The 18,871-nt window shown below is 52.1% G+C and overlaps 2 protein-coding genes across 2 annotated transcripts; one reads left to right on the top strand and one right to left on the bottom strand.

Moving 5' to 3' along the window:
• The first annotated feature begins 324 nt into the window (after nt 1-324).
• On the top strand, nt 325-9,948 carry MMP15 (matrix metallopeptidase 15). The gene is made up of 10 exons (XM_039353632.1): nt 325-500; nt 650-798; nt 1,318-1,440; nt 2,428-2,735; nt 3,086-3,247; nt 4,298-4,482; nt 5,640-5,778; nt 7,084-7,234; nt 7,311-7,426; nt 8,211-9,948. Exons 1-10 carry the CDS (start codon nt 405-407, stop codon nt 8,690-8,692), a joined length of 1,911 nt encoding a protein of 636 aa, XP_039209566.1. The 5' UTR covers nt 325-404; the 3' UTR covers nt 8,693-9,948.
• A 4,982-nt stretch (nt 9,949-14,930) lies between these two features.
• CFAP20 (cilia and flagella associated protein 20) lies at nt 14,931-18,732 on the bottom strand. Its single transcript, XM_039353633.1, has 6 exons — nt 18,528-18,732; nt 18,240-18,319; nt 17,897-18,008; nt 17,572-17,760; nt 15,983-16,093; nt 14,931-15,340 (listed from the first exon to the last, which is right to left on the bottom strand). Exons 1-6 carry the CDS (start codon nt 18,609-18,611, stop codon nt 15,335-15,337), a joined length of 582 nt encoding a protein of 193 aa, XP_039209567.1. The 5' UTR covers nt 18,612-18,732; the 3' UTR covers nt 14,931-15,334.
• Nucleotides 18,733-18,871: the final 139 nt, after the last annotated feature.

Here is an 18,871-nt window from a genome sequence, read left to right as displayed (position 1 = left end):
CTGTTGGGCTGCGGCCCCGGTGGGGCAAAAGGGATCTGGGTCCCCCGAAGCGCCCGTCGACAGGTTCCGCCTGCAGGGCGCCTCCAGGCGGCCGGCACTTCACCCCCGGTCCTCGAGGGGCTTTCCCCGGCCAGCCCGCTGAGAGACACCGGCGGGTCCTCCCGAGCGGCTCAACCCAGCCCCGGGTGAATCCGGTCCGTGCTGCGAGTGGCCGCCGCGTCGGCCGGCTGGGAGCCCCGCTGCGGCCCCGCTGGCCGTTAGGCGGCAGCCCTGGCCGCCCCCGCCGGAAGCCCGGCCAGGGGCGCAGCGGGCGGCGCTTGGCGGCGGCGCAGGGGACGGCCGGGCGGAGCGGCCAGGGGACGGCGGCGGGGACGGCCGCGCGAGCGAGCGGGGCGAGCACCAGCATGGGCGGCGGGGCTCGGTTGCTGCCGCTGCTGCTGCTGCCGCTGCTGCTCCCGCGGGGCTCGGCGGGGCCGGTGCTGAGCGAGGCGGACGCCGAGGTGGGTGCGGGCCGGCGCCTCCCGCGGTGGCGGGCGTGCCGGGGCGGCGAGGGATGGGGTGGGCGCCGACTCGGCTGCGGTTCGAGCGGCTTTCCTGCCCGCCGCACCTGCCGCGGCCGGCCCCGGGCGCAACTCTCGCTGCCTTGCAGGCCTGGCTGCGCTCCTACGGCTACCTGCCCGCGCCCCGCCAGCAGCCCTCCAGCCTGCGCGCGGCCCGGAGCCTGGCGGCCGCCCTGGCAGAAATGCAGGCCTTCTACGGCATCCCGGTGACCGGCGTGCTGGACCAGGAGACGCGCGCGTGAGTGCCGGTCCGCGCCGCCTTCGCTGGGGGGGGGGTCCTCGGTCCCGCCTGCCGAGCCAGCCGGCCGGGGCTTCGGAAGCGCTCCCGAGTCGGCGCCCGGCGGGGGGCTTCGCTCCCTGGGATGGAGCGGCCGGGGGCCCGAAGCCCCCCACCCACCCCGCGGGCAGCCCTCGGAAGCACCCGAGGCCCCTCGGCGGCTCGAAGTCGGGGCTCGGCCCGGGGAGAGGGCTGCGCTCTCGCGCCTTCCCGTCGGAGCGCCCCTTTAAGGTGGCCGAAAAGCAAAGGGAGGCCCGGGGACGGGAGCCTCGCCCCGATTGCGCGGGGTCCCAGAGGGGGAAGAGGCCGCGGGCAGGGCGGCTTCTGGGCTCGCGGAGTCTGTGCAGCCCCCGAAGAGCCCGAGGGCCGTTGCCCCCGTTGTTCTCCTGTTGTTTTCTAAAAATGTCAGCAGGCTGCAAGTCCAGCGAGGAAAACCTTTTGATTTCGCTGCTTGTCTTCCCCGATTGTTGTAACTCGCAGGTGGATGAAGCGTCCCCGGTGTGGAGTCCCTGACAAAATTGGGGCTCAGGTCAAAGCTAACATGAGGCGGAAGCGATATGCACTGACTGGTCGAAGGTGGAGCCAGATGCACCTGACCTTCAGGTACGTATGTCCGGCTGTTGAGGCCTGAAGTGGAGCTACTGGGAGGCAGCCCAGTTGCAACTCTTTAAAATGCTGAGTGAAAAGAGGTTCACATACATTGGCTAGATGCCGGGATCTGATGGCTGCAACACTCGGATGCCGAAGAGGGTTACAAAGGTGGACGGGAAGGGCTGGAGACAGGGATGAGGTTCACGGAGAGGAGTCCAACACTCCGCTCAGAAGGCCAATTCCTTGTTGGGGAGATTGAAATTTTCCAAGACCAGCAGGGACATTTCTTTGCTTCCAGGAGAACGAAGTAACCTCTTTGGAGATTAGGAATCCTACATTAGTCTGCAGATTTATTCTTGCATTTTGAATTTGAATTGTCCGAGTTGCACCTGAATTATGTTGTCAAAGGCGCTCTGATTGTACAGATGCTTGGAATAGCAACGGTGTCTGGAATCCCTGGAAGAAGCATTCTTCCTATAGGTTCTCTTAAGACTCTAAAGTCTGAGCAGTTTTCTGTGGCCTTCGTGGGAAATGGCCCACCTCATCAGATGCCCCACACCCTGGTCAGAGAGGTGGCCGCTGTGATGTATTAAACCTGTACGGAACTGAGGTTCAGTGGCGGAAAAACCAAGCGACAAAGGTGAGGCCTGTGGGAAAAAGTGGCGGTGACGCGTCCTCGTAGCAAGACAGGCATTTCAAGGCACTCTCCGCTCTCTGCCTTCTCTGGAGCTCAGCACTGTCCTCGGCTGCTCTTCTGCCACAGGACCACCCTTCAACTTTGCTGGAAGCTGCTGTTGACCTCTGCAACTCAGCCTGCTGTTCTCTTGCTCTCCCTTTCGGAAGGCTTGGGGGGAAGGGGAACCTTGCAGACCAGCTGTTGAAGCATGGGGAGCTGAGAGACAAAGGGGCTTTACAGGAGGGGGGCTCCCTGGAGGACTTTCTAACCAGAGGCAGTAAGATTTCTCTGTGTTTCCCACCCCCTCCTTCTTTTTTTGGAAGCATCCAGAACTATACAGAGAAACTGGGGTTCTTCCATTCATACGATGCCATTCGCCAGGCTATCCGTGTCTGGGACCAAGCGACCCCACTGGTCTTCCAGGAGATCCCCTACAATGAAATCAGAGAGAAGAGGAGAGCAGAGGCAGACATCATGGTGCTCTTTGCCTCGGGGTTCCATGGGGACAGTTCCCCCTTTGACGGCACCGGGGGCTTCCTGGCACATGCCTATTTCCCAGGTCCTGGAATGGGAGGAGACGCTCATTTTGACTTGGATGAGCCCTGGACGCTGGACAAAAGGGACGTGCTGGGTAAGGAAGCTGTCCTGGGTGGGAGAAGGCTAGAGGTAAGAGAGAGAGGCCCTGCAGGACAGGTGGAGCCACCACTAATGCAACAGGGATAAGTGGGGGTTGAGCCCATTCCAGGTTGCTAGTCAAACAACCCTCTCCCTATTTTCCATGAAGATAAAGTGAGGGAGGGGAGAAGCCAGCTGCTGGCCCATGTGTTTCTTAACGCAGAATCTTTGTTTGCCCTGGATGTTCTTCCTTCCAGTGCAAAGGTCCTCCTTTGGCTTTCCTGCCCTGTAACTGGGCAAGCGTAGATCAGTGGGATGCAGAATTTGCAGGCCTTCAGACCCCACAGATCTTGTCATTATCTACAGGAAACAATCTCTTCCTGGTGGCCATCCATGAGCTCGGCCATTCATTAGGCCTGGAGCACTCTAGCAACCCAAGTGCCATCATGGCTCCCTTCTACCAGTGGATGGACACAGACCACTTCAGGTTGCCAGAAGACGACCTTCGGGGCATCCAGCAGCTGTATGGTAAGTAGCAAGCGAGTGTAGCGCTGGGTGCACCTGTGTAGGGTTCAGGTTAAAAAAAAAAGAGGGATGCAGGATAAATGTTCCAAGCTGCATGGCAGGTATCTAAAGATGCTGCCTGCCAGGGATGATGTTTCCTTCTTCATCTCTTGATTGGCAGTGACCAAGTAGAGATGATGATTTTTGCAACCATCTTCATGATATTTACCATTCTGTCTTGAGAACTGCCTGGCATCTGGCGGAGGCTGGAAAACGTTCTTGTCTGGTGAGGGATAAAAATGTGTACAAGGCAACTGCCAAACTCAAAGAGCACCAAGGACTCCACAACTCAACCCTGATCTACAGAGATTCTCTTCTGTTGGAGGGTGAAAATATTTGCTTTTGGTGCTGGATAGGTGCTCCATCTGAGATTTGGCCTATTTGAAAACAGCCTCAGGCATCCCATGACAACCACTGGTTTGTTCTTTTGGCAGCTCTCCCCTCTGAGCGTAACTTGGGTACTTTGCTGCTGGAAGGAGGATGAGTTGGTTGTAAACAAATGTTTATTTCTCTCCTGGCACTCCTTCTGAGCCTCCAGAACGCCCCAAGTAGCAGGGCTCAAGTACCCGTTTCAGCCTTGGAAAACGGTTTTTCAAAAACATACACATCCTGTTTTTTTCTATCATGAGCAATTTCAAAGGAAATTTTGCAAGCTTGGCCTAGGCATTGTGGCCTTTGGAGGGCAAAGTTTGTTATGTTGCATTTTTTATTAAGCATTTCTAAAAAAAGGAGAAAGGAAGGAAAAAAGGAAACATAGTAGATAAACATATGCACATATGTTTCATTTGCAGTACACCATAGAAATAGATTAAAAATCTCAATATTTCATTAATTATTAGTGTAATTAAGTGTAAATCATTTTAAAAACTACCAGTCCTTGTTAACCTCAATAGCCATTCTCAGCGTAGTATAAACCATAAAGAGGCCAACATTTCAAAGAAAGTGAGCTCCTGCCCAGAGGAGGCTCCCTCCACCCCAGGTGACCTCTGTGCTGGACTTTTCCTTTCCCCTCAGGGACGCCAGGAGAGCAGCCCACCAAGTCCCTGCCTACTGTGGTACCCCGGAAGCCAGACCAGAAGCCCCCAGACAAGCCAAACCGCCCTCCCCAGGCCGGCCCCCCTGACGCTCTGGAGCCCAACATCTGCGATGGCAACTTTGATACCGTGACCGTTCTGCGTGGAGAGATGTTTGTCTTCAAGGTGCTTCTTTTTGCTTTGCTTCTCATGAAGGTTTCAGGGTGGTGACTTCTGTGCTGGGGAATCCTGGCAGTTCTGCCAACTGGGCAGTTTGTCCTGAAGTGCAGGTGGCTGGTTCTGGAGGGCTGGTCTAGGCTTCAGGGAAAAAGAGTGCCCCGCTTGGCACTGCAGGACCAAGTTCTGAAACGGGCCCTTTCTCAAGAGCACAAACACGCTTGCTTTGGCATCCTGTACTGTGGGTGCAGGACCTGATATTTGCTCGCCTGGTTTCCGGCCCCAAATGACGCCATCTCAGATGCCAGCTGGTCCGTCCCTTTGTCCCTCACAATCGCCAGCTTTCTTGGACACCTGCAAGTAGAAGACGTAATCCCCTCCCATCTCTTCCAGTGGGCATTCACCCAGCAGTGATGTTGAGGTTCAAGTCCATCAATTCTTGACCAATCAAGAACTTGGCCAGCTTTTTTTTTTTTTTTTAAAGGCTGATCAAGTCTGTGGCCATCATCACATCTGCTAGTGATGAATTCTCCTGAATGGCTTCAGTTGAAAAATTTGAAATTGCTGTGATAAAGACAGGCTCCCTGGAGGGCCCTTCTTGTACCTGCAGAAAGGCCCCGATCCAGGGCACATCCTTCTGAGAGCCACCTGTCAGGGGGACCCCTGCACCACGTGTCTCTTAGGGGACTCACCATAGCTCTGCCTCCCCCTTACTTTTTTTTCCCCTCTGGCAAAAATGTTGGAAAGGGTTTCTGCCAAAATAGGAAAACAAATTGCACATCTGGAATTTTGGTGGCCCTTTTGCAGAGTGCAGGTTTTCTGCTTTGCGTTTTCAATGATCGCAGAGTCTTCAGCCTTTGTCTGCTCACCAGGAGGGGGGTGGATGGAACTGCTTCCTTTTCCGGAGGAGGGCGGCTCTGTTTGGATTGCACTGAGGGAGGGGGAAAGTGTCCCCCTTGCACGCCACTGGAGGGTCTGGTGTTTGGACTTAACAGGAGGGAGAAAGAAGGATGGGCTTTGCTGCTTTCGGGGTTACATTGTCATTTGTTTTTTATTTTAATAATTCTTACCTCTTAATGCCATTTCAAGACCTCTTATTCCTCTGAAGAGCAGCAGCACAACAGCTGCACAACCATCCTCCTGGGGGGTTGCTTGCTTCCTTTCAGGGCCGCTGGTTCTGGAGGGTCCGACACAACCGGGTGCTGGACAACTACCCCATGCCCATTGGGTACTTTTGGAGGGGGCTTCCTGGGAACATTGACGCTGCCTACGAGAGGCAAGACGGGCGATTTGCCTTCTTTAAAGGTGAGGGGCTGCACCCATGAGCCGGAGGAGAAAGCAAAGCTTTGGCTGGCCTGGTCTTTCAGAAACGTCTTCTCCTGATTCCAGCTCCAGAGCCTGTCTGGGCGGCTGCTCAGACGGCCCCTCTGTGGCCAGGTAGGCCAAGGGGCCCATCGTGTTCATGGGCACTAGACAGGCAGTCTTCAGGGGCACAAGCTGGAGGTGGCTTTGGCCATCTCTTCAGTTGTGGCCCTTCTTGCTGTCCAACCATCCCCCATGACAAGTTATTTTGGAGGAGGCAAAGCTCGCAGGCTCACACCTGGTCCAGATGGTGGTGGGGATGTCCAGGTGGTGGTGCTTGAGAGCTAGCAGGCCAAGGAGAACCTGGGAACTTTCCCCAGTCCTAGCCCCCAGGACAGAAAGGCAGCTGAAATGAACGTGAAATCTTCATACAAGGCAATAGGTTCCCTTCGCTAACTATTGCTGAGACTTGGTGGATGAACACTTATTCTTAAAATAAAGCACTTATAGGATAGAGCTGATTCTAAAAGAAGAGACACCATAGAAAAAAGGAGAAAGAGGAAGGTAAGTCAACAGTGTCTTTATCAGCACAAAAGACTCAGGTTTGGGGTGAGGATAGATGAGAGAAACAGAAACTGCAGTTACAGGATTCTCTGCTAGCTTTAAATGTGGTTGACAGGAGGAACTCGAGATGGTGGGATATCGGGGCAAAGCAAGTGTGGCATCTGGGGACTATACTAGAAGATCCTTAAGGAACTTCCAAGGCTATGATTTTTACGACAGCTTAGTGAAACAAAGCCTTATATATTTCATCCTTCTCTCAGAAATTTGATTCCAGTAAATCAGAGAAAAGAACATTGGAATTTTTGATGTGAAATGGATTGCCACACAGTAAAGGGTCCGGGGTTGTAGCCAGCAGCACAAAGGCTGAGGCTGGCTGGGCCTGGATCAGCCAAGCCGAACCTCCCCGCCCTGGGAGGGCTCAGATCCCCTCCTAGCTTGGTTGCACCTGGGCCCTTTTTCGGAGGCCCCGCTTGAAGAAGGCATGGGCAGCCCCGAGGGCGTCATCGGGAACCACCATCCAGAAGAGAAGGTTTTGAAGGAGAAACAGCAGCAGCCCTCGGGGGAGCAGGGGGGCCCCAATCCTCCAGAGGACAAGAAGGCTGGGCTCTCCCGGGAGCCCCTCGGGGTATCAAATGGCTGCTGCAGTCTCCCCCACAAAGGCCTCCCCGGTGCACAATTCCTGACACGGGTGGAGCCGTTGCCCCCTCTTGGGCTGGCCTGATTCTCTGCCTGTCCTCTCCTCAGGCGGTCAGTACTGGCTCTTCCGAGAGGCAAACCTGGAGCCCGGCTACCCACAGCCCCTGAGCAGCTATGGGCTGGGCCTGCCTCAGGACAGAGTGGATGCGGCCGTGTGGTGGGAGCCCACAGGGCACACCTTCTTCTTCCGAGGAGACAGGTGAGTCACGGGTGGCACATCGCCCCCCCCTCTTCCTCAGACGGGCTTCCCTTCATGGTTTGCCCTTTCCCTGCAGGTACTGGCGCTTTAATGAGGATGGGAGCTCCGTGGGGCATGGCTACCCAAGGAAGGTCAGCGTCTGGGCGGGGGTTCCTGCTGCCCCCAGGGGTGCTTTCCTCAGCCCCGATGCTGGTAAGTAGGGCAGGCGGGCCCGGGAAATGACAGTCCGGGGAGGGGATGACTGCAGATGGGAAGGTCACCTGGGGGGTGGGGGGCAAACAGCTTGTCCGGAGTGGGGGGCTGGCCAAGGGAGAAACTCCTGAGGGAGAATGGACAAATGAAGCCGTCCCAAAGAATTTGAGGTAAGCGACGTAACAATTTGTTCTTGGAAAAAAATGAGTTGTAGGAAACAATTGACCAATTTGCTTACTGCCTGCCCTACATAAATTAGGTGTAGTTTCATTAAAATTATCATCCATTTGGGCGGGTTTCAGCCACCTGGCCTCCTTCAGATGTTCTGGGCTGCAGTTCCAGGGTCTGTGAGTGAATTGCAGTCATGTCCAAGTCCAGCATCCTTAGGTAATCCAGTTTAATAGCAGTCGGGTCTCACTTGTTGGTCCTTCTCCCTTGGCTGGACTGTGGTGAACACAGCCACTAAGGCCCTCAGACCTGGCACTGTTGCTTGCCTCCTGTCTCGCCCTTCTGCTCCTCTTCCTGCCGCCCTTCTTTTTCAAGGGGCAGAAATGATGCTGGGGCACTGGTGGAACGGCCCTTCCGGAAGTCAGGATGGTGTGGATCTAAATAGCCATGCTTTGCGAAATACAGACAGTCCAGGGCATTCTTTGTGCAGAGCTGTGCTCACCAAAGGTGCTCAGTGGAGATGCCACAGCAAAGGGCCCCAGGAGCCTTACAGATGTAGTGGGGGATGAGGGGCTTGGGGGGCTTCCTGACACATTGCTCTCCTGCTGTCTTCCAGCCTACACATATTTCTTTAAGGGCAGGCTGTACTGGAAATTCAACAATGAGCGGCTGAAAACAGAGCCCGGCTACCCCAAGTCCATTCTGCGAGACTTCATGGGCTGTCAGGAGGAGGCGGCTGTGGATCCGGACCCTGGCCGTCGCTGGCCTGACACGGGAAGGCCCCCCTTCCAGCCCCGGCAGGACAAGGAAGTGGAGGAGGGCACTGCAGCCCCCCGCCCAGGTCTGGAAGAGGAGGAAGAAGAGGAATCTGTCTTGGAGAAGGAGGGTGGGGGGCCGGTTGAGGAGGGAGGTGGGGACGTGGACATTGTGGTGCACATCAACGATTACCCACTGACAGTGAGCATCGTCATGGCGGTGTTGCTGCTGCTGCTGCTGCTGTGCGTCCTGGGCCTGGTCTACATCATTGTGCGGTTGCAGCGGAAGGGCCGGCCCCACATGCTGCTCTACTGCAAGCGGTCCCTGCAGGAGTGGGTCTGAAGCTGGGGGGCTGCTGTGGGGCAGAGCCAGAGAAAAGGCTCCTCTTCTTCTGCGTCTGGCTGGAGGACACCCTGGGCCCCTGCAGGGAAGGTGCAGGGGCCCAAATGTGAGGCTGCAGCCCAGGGCCAAGGCTGGAAGCTGTCACTGCTGGCTGGAGGGATTGTCGGCCTGGTCAAGCGAGGAGAAGAGAGGCGGCTCTTGCTGTAAGATCATCCCTCCATGGGGATCCAGGTGCAGGCTTCACTGTTTGGGAGCTGTGGGTCCTCTTCTGCATGTGTTCCAGAGACAGGTATTTGGACCTGCTGGCTGGGCCTTGGAGGCAGGGAGACCCCCTCATGCCAGTTGCAGCAGCTGGCTTGGCCAGCAGTGGGCATCCTTAGTGGCCAGTTGGCCAAAGGTTGAGGGGCTGACATCCTGAAAACCTTGATCTATTTTTGTACATTCTTTTTTCCAGAGCTTCTTTGGTTACAAAGCTAAATGTGGAGTATCTCTACTGTATAAATATTTCTACTCCTACATACTTATTTCTGCTTGAACCCTCTGGAGACAAAACTCAGGTTGAACAGATGCTTCAGCCAAGGTCTGGTTGGGTGACCACTCAGCTCTATGCTCCCCCCCCCCGCCTTTCTGCTTCTTGGCTCTCTGAGGCTCTCCTTGATAGGCACCCAGGCCAGGCCCACTGCTGCCTTCTTACCTCTGACTTGTACTCTTGGGAGGCATTAGGTGTAGCTCTCCACAGGGAGGGCCTTTGGGGTTCTCTCTGGCACAGCCATCCAGCAAGCCAGGAACAGGCTGGTGAGAGAAAAATGATCCTTTTCCTGGATTTGTTACCCATCAATCCACGTTCAGAGACTTGAATGGCCAACAAATCCACTTGAAGCAATGAAACTTTGTCCACCTCTCTTTGGGGGAGGGGAAAAGGTCCCTGGGCAGAGGCAGATGGATGAAACCACCTGCCCAGCAGGTTCCACATGGGGGGACCCCCAACGTGCTTCCTGCCAAAGACTCCTTGGAGAATGGCTAACTCCTACAGCCCCTCCCTCCCTTTCCTGGGGGCTACCAGTCGATCTGCTGCGGTTGGTATTTGGCACATCAGGGAAGGCAGCCGGGTTGAGGAAAAGCATTTCCTGCACACCGGCTCTGGCAGCTTGTCTGCTGATTGGGGAGGCTGGAAGAACTGATCCATGTAACACGCATAAACACGCAAATGGTCATTGTTCACAGGCTGTCAATAAAAGTCATTTGTGCTGACACTTTGACCTGCTTTTTCTTCCATGTACGCTGAACCTGGCTGCGTTTCCCAAGAGGAGGCTCCTTGTCAGAATGGTGGGCAGACCTGAGCTGGGGACCAGGCCAGCCTTCCCTTTGGGGTCCTCGGAGGCCTTTTGAGCCAGCCTGGGCACGAAGGGGCTGGTGGGGAGAGCTTAGGCCAGCTAGTGGACAGGGCAGCCTGGCAGTCCCTTCATGGTCTGCCTGGAGGGTTGGGGCAGGCCACTCCACTCCACAGGTTGATGACGATGCTTAACTTCGTTACTGAATTCAATCCTATTTTGTAAAACTAAGCAAAGGCTTTGACTCGTACAGCAGGCCAAGCTGAACAGATGCACAAATGCAGCTCTTAAGGTTTTAATCAATTTGGCAAAGAGGGTGGTGCCCACGTGGCTCCCAATTTGGATTCCAACATGGAGACCAGCAGTTTGGGCCCTAACTTGTTCTTGCTCTTTGATCACTTGGAGGTAGCAAGGTATTTTTGCAATTTGCACAGGACTGGAAGGCCTCCTGGAGCGATTCTTCTCTAGAAAGGAACCGGAGCCCAAGCTGATCACAGCTGTGTCCCTGGAGGAAGGAGGGAAGGCCACTGAGGGCCCAGCTCCAGGCTGCTCTGCCCAGACCCCTCTCGAGTCCAGTTTTGGTTGCCACAGTAGGAGGAGGATTCTGAGGGAATGGAAAGGGCCGAGAAGAGCAGCCAAGAGAGTTACAGGATATCTCTTTCATGTGAGGGGAGAGAGAGAGAAGAGATGGTTCGAGTGGGCCTCTAAAGGCAGACATCAAGCATCTGAGAGGCACAGAAGAGGGAGAGAACTTATCCTCTGCTACTCCAGGATTGGACTTAAACCCACAAGGAAGCCAATTCTTGCCGTTTGTTGTTTCGTTATGAGACCTCTTTAGTCCCTTCCAACTCTATGATATTGTGGTTCCTCAAACATTTATAGTGTGAGAAGACAATTAGGCAAACGCAACTTTCTACATCTGCCTAGAAATCCCGCACCTTGGGACTCCAGTTGCAGAAGCTCAAATGCCATTGCCCGTGCCAATCCCCAAAGCAAAGGAAAGTCCTTGTGATGAGAAACTGTGGAGGAAGGAATTTTGCCCAGTTCTTGCATCTGAAACTAGCCCACAAGCATAAGACAAAGAAGGTTTTTCTTTGCTGAAAGAAAAGGAGGAGAGCAGGGCTGAAACAGACCCAGGCTCTGCTGAAGTCCACACTGAAGGGCTTTGTCTTCAACTTTTAGCTGATAGTTGGACATTCCAGCAATGTCTTTTATTTGCCATCTGCATCCTGTTCACATCGTAAGAAAGAAATCTGAATTGTACAAGAACAAATCCATCCAGCTGCTCATGTATTTAATAAAAAAGGCCAGCCAGGCCATGTCCATCTGCAAACAAATGCTGGACTGTCCTTTCCAGCTGAAGGGCAGGATAGTCCGTATGGAAGTGGAAATTTCCACAGCAAAATTCCTGGCAGATTGAGTATGAACATTATTATGGTGTTATAAATACACTTAATATCTGGAAGAATGGAGGTGAAAAAGAGACCATGAGAAGGTGGAGAACTTATCAGAATTCCGAGGCAAGAACATTAACAAAAGTTCTTAGGATGACTGCTAAACACAACAGTCACAAAAGCCAGCAAATGCTGGCCCCACCAGGAATACGTAAAGCCTTTTTGCACATTAAATCTGGGGCAAAAACACCCTCATCATGGAGTTTTAAATGCAACAAAACAATGTTATTTTTTAAAAAATTAGCCTTTATACTTCCTGCTTTTGCATACTTCCAACCAGAAGACAAAATGGACCAAGCTAGAATTTGGCAAGAGGATTTCCATGAAGCCTGGGTCTACTGAAGACCTACCATTACTGGTGCTGAGGAAAGCAATTCAGCCTTCTTCTTAGATGGTGCTGATCCTGTGTCAGTTCAGATGGAGAAAAGCGGACAGGAAGCTTGACTCTTGACTCACAACCCTTCAAAGTTACAACTTTAGGGACCATTCAAAGTTACCATGTTACTAACTTAACAACTACAGTGATTCATTTAACAACTGTGACAGAAAAGGTTGAAAATTGGTGCAAAACCCACTTAACAATGGTCTCGCTCGGCAATGGAAATTTTGGGCAAAGTGGATTGATGCCCATCTTAGCAGTCAACCTAGGCTGACAGTCAAACAGTGTCCCAAATCATGGCGCTATGGCTGAAGGGCAGGTGGTTGTTGCTGCCTTTATTACGCGCTAATGGGGTGATCCCAAAGCAAAGGACACCTGGTCCTTGGACAGATCCACTCTGGGGACCAAACAGAGGAAAAGATTCAGCCCAGATGACTAGCTGAAATTCTTCTCCCAGGTTCAGATGCCCAGCCGGCTCAGAGAACGGCCACCTTGGACCGGCCAGTGGATGGATGGAAACGGGGGGGGGGGGAGGAGCTGGCAAGGCGGGGGGGGGGGAGGGAAACTACAGCACAACTTTTGTCTGCTGGAACAAGCTGAGAGGCCCCGGGGCCACATCCAGCTCAGCTAGAAAAAGCCCGAGATGAAATTGCCCAGTTGAAAGAGGAAAAGCATGTTTTAACTCATGAAACCAAAGCTATTCCCAGACTGAAGAAATTAATTCAGGGGTTATCTTCAAGGGCTAATTAAGCTGGTTAAAAATACTTGTGCTTGTGACAAAATTATTTCCAATTTGAAACAAAAACTATAAAACAAGATTTTTCACACAGTTCAATTAACTTAAGACCAAAGAGGATTCTGGACCAACAGATGTTCGGGGCTCGGACTGACCACCCTACAGCTGTGCCAGGTAGAAGACTTGGCGGGAGGGTGCAGCTGGATGACGAGAGAAGTGGATCAGTGCGCATCAGCCCGAAGTAGACCAGACCAGGGAATCAATTCCAGAGATTGCTGGAATTGGCAAGTGACAGACTCTTGCAATTGTTCTGGACTTCCTCCCATTGTCAACATCTGCACCAAAGAGCTCTGCCCAGCCGGACGGCCTCATTCCCTCAGCCGTAAGGCACTGTGAGCCCAGTGCAGGGTGTGGAGGTTCAGGTGTGGCCTGGCCAAAGAGATGCCTCTGCCTTACCAACAGCTTCCTGCAGTCTCTTGCAAAGATCTGTGGCTTTGCTATTCTCCGTGTTAAGAGCCACCCATCAGCTCTGATGCTGCCAGCACCCCTTACCTCATCATGGTAAAGCTCTAGCAGAATTTAGCCTTCGGTTTGCGTGTTGTGGGCTCAGCTATTCTGCTTTGTAGTCATAGACAATAAGTTATAGAACTGGAAGGGACCTTCCAGGTCTTCTAGTCCGGCCCCCTGCTCAAGCAGGAGCCCCTATACCATTCCAGACAAGTGGCTGCCCAGTCTCTTCTTAAAAACCTCCAGTGATGAAGCACCCACAACTTCTGGAGGCTTTAGATAGTTAACCAACTTGGTTAATTATCCTCAGTGTTAGGAATTTTCTCCTTAATTCCAGATTGCATCTTTCCTTGATTAGTTTCCATCCTTTGTTTCTTGTCCTGTCCTCTGGTACTTTGGGAAATAAGCTGACCCCCTCCTCTTTGTAGCAACCTCTCAAATATTGGAATACTGCTATTATGTCACCGCTAGTCCTTTTTTTCTCCAGACTAACCATACCCAAATCCTGCATCTGTTCTTTATGTTTTTGTCTCCAGGCCTTTAATCATCCTAGTTGCTCTTCTCAGCACTTTCCCCAAAGTCTCAACATCTTTTTTGTAATGTGGTGACAAAACCTGGATGCAGTATTCCAGGTGTGACCTTACTAAGGTTTTTAACATGATTTCATTCTATGCCTCTGTTTATACAATATTAGCTTTTTTGGCTGCTGCCGCATGCTGCTAGCTCATATTTAAGTGATCGTCCACTAGGACTCCAAGGTCCCTCTCACAGTTGCTGTTTTTGAGCCAGGTTTCGTCTAATCTGTACTTGTACCATTGGCTTTTCCTGCCTAGACGTAAGATTTTGCTTTTCACCACAGTGAATTTCATTTTGTTGGATAGGGCCCGTTGTTCAAGTCTGTCAAGTTCTTCTTGGATCCTGAGCTTTTCTGGGGTCTTGGCTATTTCTGCCAGCTTAGTGTCGCCTGTAAATTTCACGAGATGCCCTTCTTTCCCCTCATCTAAGTCATTTATAAAGATATTGAAGAGTACTGAACTTAAGATGGAGCCTTGTGATATCCCACTGCTTACTTCCCTCTATGTAGATGTAATATCACTAAGGATGACTCGTTGAGTACGGTTTGTCAGCCAGTTACAAATCCATCTGGTGGTGATGCTGTCTATCCTACATTTTTTTTCGCTTACCAAGAAGTAGGTTATGGTCTACTTTTGTCAAATGCCTGACTGAAATATAAACATACTATGTCCACAGCATTTTGCTGCTGTACTAATTTAGTCACTTTGTCAAAGAATGAAATGAGTGAGGTTCCCCCTCATCCAAGCCCTGATCTTGCTGCAAACCAAAAGCTGGAAAAAATCAACTAGTTGCCAGAGACAGATACCAACAGAATCTCTTCTAGACTAGCAAGAGCTCTTCTTAGAGCATCATCCTGTTGTTCATCTTTGGGAGCTCAGCCAATCTATGAAGGATGGAGGCCACCAGGCTTCTTGCCCAAACTTCTCACAGCATGGCTATCCTGAGTCTAGATGGACTGGCAGCAGCCTTGCCCTTCAGGTCTCCTTGCAGTGATCCAAGACAAAGGCTGCCTTTGCTTTTCCAATCAATAAAATGTCGGTTTCTGTTACTCAGAAGGGACACATAGCAAGAAAAGCTATGATCTCTTAGCATGATCTATGGACCAACTATTATGGTTCAGCCTAATTTGTGCACCCCTCGCCTTTACTCCACACCTATCCTTGGTATACAGAGAAGCCCTCGACTGGTGCTTTTACATTCCACTGGCAGGGAGGATCCTTTCGTTCCAAATGGCCAAGAGAGACCAAGCACAGCCTTACAAAGAAAATCAAATATTTAATAGCAGCTTCCAGGAGAAGAGTAGCTCACACGTACTTAGGGCAAACACAGAGACAGAGCAAAGAAGGAAACCACTGGCATCTGTGAGGGCACCAGAGTTTCAGAACTGCTTCAACAAAACCTTCCACTTGCTAGGCAAATCAGTTCCACGATTCATGGTTTCCCTAGGAGTGATCCACAACTTCAAAGTGGAGCCCGATCCAACTCTCACACAGAACAATGATATGCTTTGTTTTGTTTGGTCCCAGCATCACAGATACCAACTGTTATTAAATATAGTTACTCAAGGACATCCACACCTACATTTTCTTTCTAATTGAAAAAAATACTCTTCCATCAGCATCTTGACATTGTTTCTGTTGGAGGCTTCCCATCAGGCCATCATTGCTGCATTGGGCAACATGTGCAAAGAGACAATGTTATTCAACATACCCGTAGCAAACCTTTACCTGGACAGAGAAGCACAACTCTTTGAGCAGCATACATTTCTAGAAACACAAGACAGAATTTGTTGGGAACGTGGTACTCAACCACAATGTGGCCTTCTGAGGGGGAACTTGCTGGGCTCCCTAAACCTCTCCGGGGCCCTGCACCGTGCATTCTCACGTCAGCAGCAGTGCCCACAGGTTGTAAGAGGCCAACTCCTTTACTAAGATGCCTCCTTCAACTGCTGAATCCTAGAAAAACAGGTCAGTGGGGCACCAAGAGAAGCGTGGTCTTTTTTTCAATCAATGCGTTCAAGCCATTTCTCTTGGGAGATGCTTTCGAGTGAATTCCTGCACTGAGCTGTGGTTGAACATTGGCAGAGGGAGCCCTTCCAGAATTTCTTTTGGGAACACAAGGAAGACACCAACCTGTTCACTGGAAACGTTTCTCCACAGAGAGCAAGCAATTTCTTAGCCTCGGGACATTTTTGCTTAGAGCACCAAATGCAAATATAGGTCTCCCACCCATAACTGCCCTAATGGGAGTTGTAGTTGTAGGACTCTTCATGGAACAGAACATCCCATCCATCCCCCACCTGCTCACCTTTGCCTTGTTCTGGACAGGAATGTAAAGTTTGAACTCAGCAGGAAGCTCATCCTCAGAGTAGAGTCTGTCCGAGAAGTAAATTCTGCGGATGCGACAGTTTGCATGGATCTGAAAAGGAAATCGTATCTGAAGATGCAGCAAGAGCTACCCCCATCTAAAAATGCCCTGGCATTTCATTCAAACCAAATTATCAAATTTTTACAGTCTAGTTCCTGGGGAACAAAATCAGGCAGGCAAAGGACTATTTACTTATTGGATACCACCTCCAATCTGGACCTTTACTCTCTGGATAGTTAGATGGAGGGCTTATGCCAACGATGGTTTCAACGACCATGGTCAAAGCCCTTTGGACTTTCCTATAAGGCGCATCTACCTAGTGAGCTCCTAGTGACAACTCTGCAGATCACTGCCCAAGAGCTCACTTTCAGAGTGACCCAGAGCTCCTGGGCACAAAAAATCTCTTTTCCACTCTATGGGTTCTTCTATCGATATCCATGCCTAGAAGCTGCACAAATCTCACTGGAAATGTCCTTTGATGAAAAGCCTCTTGATCCTTCAGTGTTGACAAGTTCTGAAGTGGTTGACTCATTGCTATCAAAAGTTGCTACAATTGCCTCTCTGAATTTTTTACAGAAAAAAGGGACGCTCTCTGTTCTCTGACAAATTACAGATCCTCCCTCCAGTAATGAACATTCACAGCCTAATCCTAACAACTGAGCTATTCACACTTAACTCATTTGTTCTGCATGGGCTGCCGTTCCAAATTTGCATCCGGTCCCCTATTTTAAGTCAGCCCAAAGGTCAAACTGGAGTTGATGTGTGACTATATTCCAGTATGCCCAAAGACAAATTAAATCACAAAGGAAAGCGAGAACTATATTGTGCTACATTTCTTTGCAAAAACAAAATTGGTAGTTATCGGCCCATTCTCACTTTTGCTTTTGTAAAAGAATAAAGATTATAAAGGAATCTTTTACAGATTCCTAAGGAAAAGAATATTTTGAGTTAAAATTAGATATTACTATTTCTTTTTTAAAAAAATCAAAGCCATTTGAAGCAATAAATAAAATTGTAGGTGGTCCATCTTACATTATTGGTAATGTATTGAATGTATTGAAATAACAGATCCTCATCCGACTATGAGAAACAAATCCTGCTTCTTTATGCATACTTTTGTGTCAACTTGATATCTTGGGAGTTCAAATAATTGTTGGAAATGCCATCCTCAAAACCCAACATTGGCTCATATGAAGAGGCTGTAGTCCCTTAAGATAGATGTTCTCTCCTATAATTTTGCTCAGAAGATTCCTCGGCTTCAATAAAAGTACGCTTTCTTAGTTTGTGAATTAACAGGACAGTGGAAACAGTTACAGAATGTGTTTTATAATATAATTTGGTTGGAAGAATTATCCAACAATTACACAAAAGTCAGGAGGACCAGCTTTCCAGAGAAATGTATGTTTTTCTTCTTTTCCTTGCCCTCTCCCCCCCTTGGCATATCAAAGCTTTTTAAAGAGAAGTAACTTCACTGGCATCAACAGGAATTAATCAGAGCCCAGGAAGCCTCCGGCCCTTGAACCCTCTACCTGGACTCTCAGGGTCTCAATGTAGTTGGTGCCATAAGCCCGGCGAGTAAAGTCCGACAGGTTGAACTGGATCTGGTTCCAGCCATCATCCAGGCGCATGGGCATGGTGCAGATGAACGGCTTGACCCGGGTGGTGCTTTGGTAGTTACTGGCACGGAACCGTCGGCGAACATTTTTATCATCCAGCACCTAACAGGAGGAGACACCTTCCGCTAGTAGGGAGACGCTGCCGGGAAGGAGCCAGGGGAAGAGGCGGCGAGGCCGGGCCCTCCCAGCCCCCAGTAGGGTCCCCAGGATTCTGCTCCTTCTGTCGCTGCACACCAACCTGCACTTCGAAAGTGAAGTACTTCTTCAGGTTCTTGATGATCATCACCAGGAACGGCAACTTGATCCCCAGCGTCTTCTTTGGGTCAGCCGGACACGTGATGTAGGTGGTGCTGAGGGAGGGAAAGCCGAAAAGCTGCAACCGGCCTTCCCACCCCCCAACTTCCCCCCCAGCGGCAAAATCCAGGCCGGCGGCCGGAGCCTAGCAGAGCCCGGGCCGCGAGGCCGGAGCGGAGAAGTCCAGGCCAAAGCCCCGTGCCGGGCCCTCCCGGCGTCCCAGGGGGGCCTGTGGGGCCGGAGCGGCTTCTTCCCCGGCCAGGGCTGCCCGGGAAGCCGCCTCCTACCTGACGTTGGTCCCCTCGATCTCCAGCACCAGCGACTGGATGTCGTTGTCGGTGATTCGCTTGATATGGCCGTTCCGCACCTGCCAGGGAGACGGAAGGAGCAACCGTCGCCGCCTGGCCGGACCCTCCGCCAGAGCCCCGGCCGCCGCCTGCCCAGTCCTCCCCCGCCGCGGGCCTTTCCCGCCGCGGGCTGCCCGCCCTCCTCAGCCCAGCCGCGCAAGCGGGAGGCGGGCGGGCGAAGGCCGAGGAGGCCGGGCCCGTCCCCGCCAGGTCCACCAGGCCCGGCACCTTCTTGTCCCAGATCTGCAGCGGCTTGCTCCCGATGCTGTAGAGGATGGACAGGAAGCCGCTCTGGAACGTGTTCTTGAACATCCCGTCGCCGCGGCGCCTCAGCACCGGCCGCCCACCCGCCCGTCAGCCGCCGCCGCCGCCGCGCGCGTCCCTCACGCCGAGGCCCCGACGCGGAGGGAGACGTCACTTGGGCAGAGAACCCCGAAGAAACCGCTCCGCGAGCTCTGGGTGCCTTCAAGAGGTGCCCGTCGCCGGGAGACGGACTACTTTCCGGACGGGACTCGTTTTGCCTCCCGCCCGAGTGTTGTCGGAGACCTCTTGTCGCCGCGGCAACCGGGGGG

This window comes from Crotalus tigris, unplaced genomic scaffold (genome assembly GCF_016545835.1).
Source record: "Crotalus tigris isolate CLP2741 ecotype Arizona unplaced genomic scaffold, ASM1654583v1 scf7180000018525.42219311030:4301911, whole genome shotgun sequence".
NCBI classification, from domain to species: domain Eukaryota; kingdom Metazoa; phylum Chordata; class Lepidosauria; order Squamata; family Viperidae; genus Crotalus; species Crotalus tigris.
The sequence above is the reverse complement of the archived record's forward strand: the minus strand, read 5'-3'. Positions and strand labels throughout refer to the sequence as shown.